Below are 9,346 nucleotides of genomic sequence, written 5' to 3' on the forward strand. Positions count from 1 at the left end.
CACTACGTTCAGCAAGCAAGACTGACCAACCCCGCGTGTAATGACGTCCCACCGTTCAAATGTTATCCCCCGAACCTGTTTTCGAGAGTGCTAAGTAAAATCCTTCCTGCGGTAGTTTTTTTGCAATAAATAGTTGTGTTTTTTGTTTCATGCCATAATAATATGACTATACAACAGGTGAATGTTGTGTGTCAGTAGTCGCTGTCGGGACGATTGAACCACTTGTTTCAAACGCAACAGGAGTCATGTTATCCGGTTGACGTGGTAGTTTTTGTTTAAAATACATAAAAGGATGTTCAACTGTGTATCCCTAAACATGCAAATGTAGTCGTCCAAAAGAAGAAAGGTGAGTTTTAATCTAAATGTGCATCTTGACAATTACGCACAATTACGCACGGGCCAAAAATATATTTTCACTATTTATATTATGCAGAATTATGTGAAATTTTAGCAATGACGAGTACACTACTATGTTGTCCGGTATGTTGCATAAAAACAAGAGTACGGTCAATAGTTTATTTTTAAAATATGCTGTTTCATTCGTCCCGCACGTGTGTTTCAAACGTCCCGACTAGGCGGGGCGTTTGAAACAGATGTCAACTTACGTTCAAAGTTAAAAAAAAAATAGCTCGATCAAACATATGTATTAAATTACACTTGTAACTAAGATAACGCACATGTGAGTTGTTGATCACAGGTTGAAATTATTTGTCTGCGTAACGTCATCTTTGAAAAGACGATTAACTGAAAAGTATTTCAATCGACCCGGCGCTCCCTACTTGCGGAGACCCCTCAGCAGCTCTCCGTTGGGATGTCGGATACGCAATGCAATTTGCCGCCCAATATATCTTATATGTTGACTAAAAACCATGTAGGCAGTGTTGTAAATAAACTTCCAATGCTTTTCAAAACGTATTTGTTGTTTTATCGGTCCTCAGTTGCAAAGCGACGTCAACGTCTTTGGTGGACTATTTCTCTGCTGATCAACACTGCGAATGCTGCTAACCAGTGGCGGTGGGCCGTGAAATATTCACTTGAATATATCTGCCAACTATTAATCAACTATTATCAATATGAAATAAATCAACAAAAAAGACATAGCATTTGTGTGACTGTGACATACTTGTCACTACCAGCAACCAAGTCAGGGGCGCCGGCCACGTTGAAGTCAATGTAAGCTCGCTAACTTTTTGCTGTCTATCAAGCAGAGACAGCTTTTCATTGGCGCAAGAAAATTTGCCCTCGGCTCGCACCAGTGCGCCCCAGGCCAATGGTATCGCTTTTCTTTATTGTTATCACCACATGATTGGACAATTCAGCGAATCAATCAAATAGCCTACCTCCCGCAGCATTCGCGCAACACAACTACATGAGAAGAGATAGATCGCTAACTAGCAGAGAGTTGTAACTTGTAAGCACTTTCCACCCTTTTCAGTGGAGGAATTGGACTCCCCAAGCAATGTTATACTTAAAAGGAGCAAGTAAGTTACATATTTATTTTGTCTTCGGCCTGTTGCATATAAACAAAATGAAGCAACTGTCCCATATTTCTAACTGCATTTGAGGTAGACATTGAGACTTTGAGAAAAAATGGACGCTATAGGACAGTGATCATGATTTGTTTCAATATCAGAATAACAACAATAACAACAACAACAACATGAATACTAGGTAAATAGACAGTGGCCATCCCCAAAATGCACCAGAATACAGGAAATCAAATCTATTAAATTAAAAAGAGATTATGGGGGGGGGGGGGGGGGGGGGACCCCAGGCCCCTTGTCTATTACTGTGCCCCATCAACATTTTTGATCACCAGACGCCACTGCTGGTAACAAATAAATTGTAAAAAGACACACCGTGTGAAGTTATTGGTAACAATTTATAATTAGGTGCCATAATCAATTTTAAACTTGTCATTACCTAGCCCTTTGTTAATATTTGTTAATTTTTACTAAAATATCTATTTGGCACAATTTAATAGTTTTTTCATCATTAAATAAATATTAGTTTGCATAACCCTAACCCAACCCAACCCTAACACACGACCCTAACCCTAACACACAGCCCTAACCCGAACACACGGCCCTAACCCTAACCATAACACACGGCCCTAACCCTAACACACAATCCTAACCCTAACCCTAACCAGCGACACTCTGTGGTCAGTGAAAAATAACTATTAACTTGCCAAATATATATTTGAGTAACAATTAACAAATATTAACAAAGAATTAGGGAATGACTAGTTTGCTATTTTTGATGGCACCTTATTATAAAGTGTTACCTATGTAGTCCTATATATCTCTTAAATTATCAATCAATAAATTCTATTGGTATTCAAAAGTAAAAATTACATTTTCTAATATAAATGAATGGCTGTAGCCGATTGTTTTCATTGAATATGAGCGCAGCGCGCATCCCCACCCCTCGCTGCTTGCTTAAAGAGCACCTATTATGCTTTTTCGACTTTTATGACCTATAAACGTTGTTATAATGATTTATAGTCATGTTTAACCATACTAAAGTGTCAAATAATGACGTACATGCATTTAGACGTGTTCCCTGCTGACCGTCTGGGGTGGCTGTGCAGAGCGCTAAACACTAGGGACGCCGGTCGCGATTCACTTGTTCAAATTTCCGGGATTTACCTACGTAGAACAATCCGGATTTTCCATGTATGGTAATGCTGCAACATGCTCTTCCGGAAGGTAACCAATCACAACGGAGTGGGGTTGACAGAAGGGGGGCGAGGGGGTGGAGAAGGTCGTGTTGACAGAGAATGCTGAAAGTGCCAGATGAGAGGAAGAGTTTCACGAAAATCTACATATTTTTTTGTGCTGTGATTCGTGTCAGGTAGCTCTATAGGAGTCATTAATAAGAAATTAAGACCAGAAAAGTAGTATAATAGGAGATTGTTAATGGTATGATCAGGGCTCTAAATTAACACCCGCCAACCGCCAAATGCGGGTGAAAATTCCTTTTGGCGTGTATTAAAAAAAACTCACTAGCCGGCTTGGCCGGTGATAAATGAGTAACTTTACCATCTATTTCGCGGGACGCGTGAGCACGGTTTCTATGGGAACGCATCCGTCGAGGCTGCCGTACTAGGGGAGGGGGCGTAGGTCACTCTTGGGTTGGAAAAAACGATAGACGCCGGTACAAATACAAATACAGACGCAAACACAAACAAGATGTGGCGATGGTTGGGACAGCCGGCCATCAAGAGAAAGGATATTCCTACCAAAGAGGTAGGGGAGGAGGAGGATATTGGACCTCGCGAAAAAAAAAGAAGGAAATTTAACTGTAAATGGCTAACTGGTCGTGAGTGGCTCGTGTATGATCACGAAAACAGCGTAATGTTCTGTCAGGATTCTTTGCACGGAAAAAATGTGGCTAGTGGAAATTCTGATTGGCTGGTAACTTCAGAAACTTACCAGCCACATTGGCTGGTGATCAAAAAAGTTAATTTAGAGCCCTGGGTATGATCCTTGTCTATCCACACTTTATTGGTTGCAAGCATGAACCTGACCGTCAGTCACTGCACACACGCATAGCATGCACGGAGCACACGTAGAGCACGTAGAGAGATCTTCATATCATTCTGCCCAGCAAACTTTGTAGATATAAAAAAGACGACTCCCATCGTTCACTTCAAAGAGCCGTGGCTCGTTTGCGGCCGACCTAGCACTAGCAAGCAGGCGCTGCAGACACACAGGCAGCGCGCATACACGCACCACAACAGATCAGAACTTTACACGCAGGCAAACACGGCTTGGGTAACGCACGAAAGCGCGTTGCTATAGTCTAGTAAAGTAGTGTAGCTAGCTACTGATATTTTAAATGTAATGCGTTACTTTACTCCGTTACCCAAAAAAAGTATATCGCTACTGTAACGTGTTACTTTGTAACGCGTTACCCCCAACGCTGGTCTCAATTCAGGGGACGCATCCTACAAAGGATGCGGCCCCTGAATTGAGACACAGCCATAGTAACGCACCGCATTTAACGTACGGTAACGGCATTGTAACGACCAAAACAGTAATTAGTTAGATTACCCCGTTACAGAAAAAAAAGTGTTATTACAAACACTGACGATGGCTGTATGATATCAGTATATACAGTATTTTGTTTCCCTGTTATTCACACAGAAATACGGGAAACACACATTCACACACACAAACAGGGGTCCCCACACCTACAACTGGGCATGAAACCAAATTCTCTCTCTCTTCTCTCTCCCTCTCCCTCCGGCTCCTTCCCTATGCCTCCTTCCCTCTCCTCTCTCTATCTCACACTTCCGCTCTCTCTCTCTCCCTTTTTCTCTTCCTCCCCTCTCTCCCATCTTCACTCTCTCCTCCCCTCTCTCTATCCCCCTCCCCCCCCTCTCTCCACTACAGTGAAGCAGACATTCATCAATGTGTGTTTCTATATCAACAGCATTGGGCCTGTGTCTTCCATTCACACAGTGGAATGGCCCGTAGTTCAGAAAGGAACTGAATTCATAAATTCAAGATCAGTTGGCATCATTTATATTTGACTCCCTCTCCAGGTGAAACACCCACTGTTGCAGGCATCACCTCTGATTTGCTGATTAGGCGCTGATGCGACACACCTGTCCTCTGCTTATTGAAGCTGAACTGAAGGGGCGTTCACAGGGGAGCCGGCAGCCCTGCAGCCCCACAATGAACCAGGACTGTTGAGGGGCTCAGGGGACCCCGTTGGTTGGTTTGTTTAGACTCCTCGTCCAAAGGATCCCCAATGTCCTCTCTGAGCAGCCCAGACCTGGGCCTTCATCTCACTGGACGCTCTGGATACAAACACCTGCTAATGGTCATATTGTGAGTTATAGTTTGGCTAACATGATCTTCTTTTGTTGTAGGGGAGAGAAGGTTCAGGAACCAGACAAAATTGCCACATACAACGAGTCTTGTTTTTAATGCGATTTAGATTTTTTCTGACACCAAAAATCTGTCAACAATTCTGTTTTTTTAAATGTTGTTTCTGATCCCATCTCATCGGTGCAAGTATTTCTTCGTGAAAAGTGTTTCACATTTGAACTTCTTTTTAAAATGGAGTGATTCCCAAATCGCCGGGGGTGATTCCCTAAACCACGTGGTTGGTGGCTTGGCCAAAGCGTGTGACGTCATCACCCAGCCAGAGATCAGCACCTTGGAGAGCGACAGCGGAATACGTCTTCCACTCTGTCTGCTGCGGTTATCCTCGACACACCAAACCAACGCCATATACACATTGAACTAATTTAACACCTTCATGTTATCAGAGAGAGAGAGAGAGAGAGAGAGAGAGAGAGAGAGAGAGAGAGAGAGAGAGAGAGAGAATTGAAAGATAGTGGTGTGCGGGTAAAACGTAATCACTTGACTGAATGGACACTTTATGAGGTTAACAGCCCCATTACTATGGATCAGTAGAGGCTGCTCTACCTCCCAGGAGGTTCAGAACGCCGTTATCATCGACCCTTAAGCTTGACATTTATATATATTTACGACAATTCAAAACATTCATGTTGAAAAATCGAAAGTTATATATCTCTATTTATGTTGTAAAGACTAATCAAATTAAAAGTAAATTAACCAGTCGAGGGAGTGAATGGGAGTACCTCTCCCGCTTCCGGCTTTTTCACACACACACACACACACACACACACACACACACACACACACACACACACACACACACACACACACACACACACACACACACACACACACACACACACGATTCCATTGAGCCATTAATTACTCAATGCACAACAGGTGTGCAGCCTCACAAAGCCCCAGGGCCTCAACGAATAGTCAATTCTCCTAAACTTTATGCCTCCGTTCATTAACCTTTGTGGAAAACGTCATCGGGTCAAGGAGAGATGAAAAGGTGCTTCCTTTCGAACATAGGAAAAGACAGCACTGTTTAAAATGAATTCGACCGCTAGCGTCTCTAGCGTGGAACTACAGTTATCCGAAGTTGGACTACAACAAACGCTCTGTTGTAGGGTAGTGTTATGCAAGCCGACAGCTCCCTCTGGTGGGCTCGTGGGTGTATGGACTCGGGTAGTCAACACGAGTCAGTTATGTGCCAGCACGTTAATACATGTTACTAGGAGACACAGCCCGACTCCGTGTATTATTCTATGCACCTTCACTTGCAACACACTCTTTCGATCCATGCGTTCTTGTCGTATTGATTTCAATCAGGTTTTTCCCAATTCACATGTGAAAAAAAAGTTATGTTGGTGTGGAAATGTACTGCCCCCAGTAGTCTTTCTTAAATGTGAAGTCTGCATTTTCATTTCTTACTGAGAATGTACCTATTCTACTGAATACATATTGTACTGAGAATGTACCTATTTTACTGAATACATATTGCACTGAGAATGTACCTATTCAACAGAAGATGTCCCCGTTCTAAATTTTTATTAAAATCTCAAAAGTTGATGATTGAAAATAACAAAGGAATGTAACTATTTGGTTAAAAAAAACCTATTGATAATGTTATAAAAATGTTCACATCTACCTAGACATTTTTTTTCTCATTAAAAATATAAAAAGCATTCTGATAGAAAAACATGGAACATTATTGTCACGACTTGACTCAGGGACAAGGACTCAGGACGGCAGTATGTTTAAACCAAAAACGCTTTACTAGAAAAAGGTAACAAAAAACGCTCTCATGGAGGATACAAAACTATAACCAAAAGGTGCTCGCTTAGGAGTATACAAAACACAGTTAAATACAGTAGTATCTGCAAGTGTCAAAAACTAACAAATCCTGAGGCTTGACAATACGCTGGGGACGCAAGACGAACTGACATTAGACAATGGAAAACAAGGGCTATTTATACATGAGGGAGGGGAACACAGGTGAGACGAATCAGAGACCGGGGAGGCAATCACAGTTGAGAAAGTCAAGTGCCTGAAACGAGAGGGAAAAGGGAACTACAAAATAAAACAGAAAGTGAATGACAATACATGAGTGATATTAACTTGGCTCAACAGAATTAACAAACTTTGCGTGACATGACAATTATAGTGTAGTCTTATGATATAATGGGTTATATATTTGTTAAAGTACACAGTGTTAGTGGCTTAATGTATTGATCCTTGTTAAAACGGTGAAAAGTATGATATGAATACAGTTCTCTCAGATCTCACATAGTAGAGAATCTAATTCAAGAAACAACCTTGGCTGTTTTGGAATTTTGATTATTTTATTCTCAAACAAAGGTCCTAGTCTCTTTGATTGACAGGTGAAATGATCAGGGGGGCAGAGTTGTTACCGTTATAATCCTTAAGACCTGGGCAGAGGATTGGATACAGAGGGTCAGTAAAGGTGCAGCCAGTAACAGAGTAGATATGAACCCTGGCTTCCACATCATAGAAGGAGACCAGACCCTCATCATAATCAACAAACACCCCCACCTTCTGGAGCTTAGCTCTCAGAGGGAGACGGACAACAGGGTCATCCTGGAATATAAACCCATCCTTATATGAGTGAAGAGTCCATAAAGCATTCTCAGGGGTCAATATTTTCTGACCTTTTCTGTTGATGGACTCTCTGGCCACTCCTAACCACCATGACGTCTTGTCTTTAACCTGGACCTCAAAGTAAAATCTCCCTGAGGAAAAGCTCTGCCTTGTGAGAACATACATATACTTTGTAAATCTCTTAGGGTTGTCTGGGAGTATCTTCCCTACACCTCCATCATGTACTTGTTTCCCATCCTCAGACAGGATGAGATTGGGATGAGCTGTATCAGGATCCAGAGTCACATCTACTTCATACTGCTGGACCCTCTTCAGTTCAGCAGCATCACACAGCTTCTTCATCTCCATGTTCAGTGTCTCCTCCAGCTGATCCACAGATCTCCTCAAGGTCACGTATGACGAAGGACGGACCTCCACCGTCGTCCAGTCCCTGATGTGTGGAGGATTCTTCAGGGATCTGAAGGCCTGGAGGAAGTGGAGGTGGTCTTTAGTGTGTGAGAGTGGCTTCACCTTTAAGGTTCTATTGGTCAGATCTTCTATTTCCTGCTCCAGCTCTTTGATGAGATCTTCAGCTTGTTTCTCTTTGGATTTCAGTTTTTCTTTAACCGTTTCGTTGAAATCATCCTGCCACTTTTCAATGCAGCGCATCAGAGCAGTGATGATCTGCAAACCATCTGCAATGTCTCTGTTTGCATCTTTCTTGCTCAATTCTACTGTGTCTTTGATCTCCGTTATCTTTTGTTGTCTCTCCTGGATCATCTGCGGAACTTCAGCCTCTATCTTCCCCAGCTGGGCCATCTTCACTTCATATTCTTCCTTTAGAGGTACAAAAGGGTGGAACTTGTGGTCTGTCTCTGTGCAGAACTGACACACACACACCTGTTCAGTCTTGCAGAAGAGCTCCAGAAGTCGGTTGTGTTTCTTACACATCCTGTCTTCCAGACGGTCCATTGGCTCGACCAGCCGATGTTTCTTCAGGCCTGCGACTCTCTGATGTTGCTCCAGGTGGGTTTGGCAATAAGAGATAAGACACACTAGGCAGGACTTCAGCGCCTTCAGCTGGGTCCCGGTACAGACGTCACAGGGAACTTCTGCTGGTTCAACACAAGGCTGCTCTTTTACTTTTACATTAGTTCTAAACTGAGCGGCCAACTCTGATAACAGGGTATTGACCCGTGGATCAGGTCTTGCGTCGAAAAGCTCATTGCAAACAGGACATTTGAACTGGACTTGTTCATCCCAGAACTTTGTTAGACAGGTTCTGCAGAAGTTGTGTCCACATGGTGTGGTGACTGGACTGCTGAACACCTCCAGACAGATGGGACATGAAAAGTTCTCTCCAGACCAGGAAGCGATAGCAGAGGCCATTCCTAAACACAGACGACAAGGTTTATGTATAGAACAATCCCATTATTTTTGTTATTCCATAACGGCAAAAGCGGTTTTAACTTATTTCATAGTTATTGCTGCTTTACTCACCTTGTTGTTGTTTCTGTCTTTCAGACTATTTAATGCGTGTTATTATTCTCCTGAAAGAGAGAACTGCTTCCACGTCGGGGTGCTTTAGGTTTCGTTTCCTCAACATGACGTCCTCTCCCCTCCTGGCTCCCCTCCTGGCTCCCCCCCACGGTACGTGAGTGCACTGCATTCATTCTCCGCGTTAGCCTCTTCAAATGCGTTGATGTGCGTTGTCTTCTTTCTGGAGTTAAAAGAGAGCCTGTGCCGAACGACAGACATTGTGGTGATTTAGTGGTTATTTGCAAGTAAAACTGTAACTGGGATAATCTTTGTAGAGCTATTCGGGTTTCCGGGGCTTCCCCCAATACTTTTTCTCCAACCCCGAT

At 42.8% G+C, this 9,346-nt stretch overlaps 1 protein-coding gene across 1 annotated transcript; it reads right to left on the bottom strand.

The window, feature by feature from the left end:
* Positions 1-6,405: 6,405 nt before the first annotated feature.
* Positions 6,406-9,069, bottom strand: LOC130380299 (E3 ubiquitin-protein ligase TRIM39-like). Its single transcript, XM_056587465.1, has 2 exons — positions 8,982-9,069; positions 6,406-8,872 (listed from the first exon to the last, which is right to left on the bottom strand). Exon 2 carries the CDS (start codon positions 8,868-8,870, stop codon positions 7,245-7,247), a length of 1,626 nt encoding a protein of 541 aa, XP_056443440.1. The 5' UTR covers positions 8,871-8,872; positions 8,982-9,069; the 3' UTR covers positions 6,406-7,244.
* Positions 9,070-9,346: the final 277 nt, after the last annotated feature.

The sequence above is a fragment of the Gadus chalcogrammus genome, chromosome 4 (genome assembly GCF_026213295.1).
Source record: "Gadus chalcogrammus isolate NIFS_2021 chromosome 4, NIFS_Gcha_1.0, whole genome shotgun sequence".
In the NCBI taxonomy this organism is placed as follows: domain Eukaryota; kingdom Metazoa; phylum Chordata; class Actinopteri; order Gadiformes; family Gadidae; genus Gadus; species Gadus chalcogrammus.

What these genes read in the sequence shown, in the direction of transcription:
- LOC130380299 (XM_056587465.1), bottom strand. Translation starts at nt 8,870, where the DNA reads ATGGCCTCTGCTATCGCTTCCTGGTCTGGAGAGAACTTTTCATGTCCC.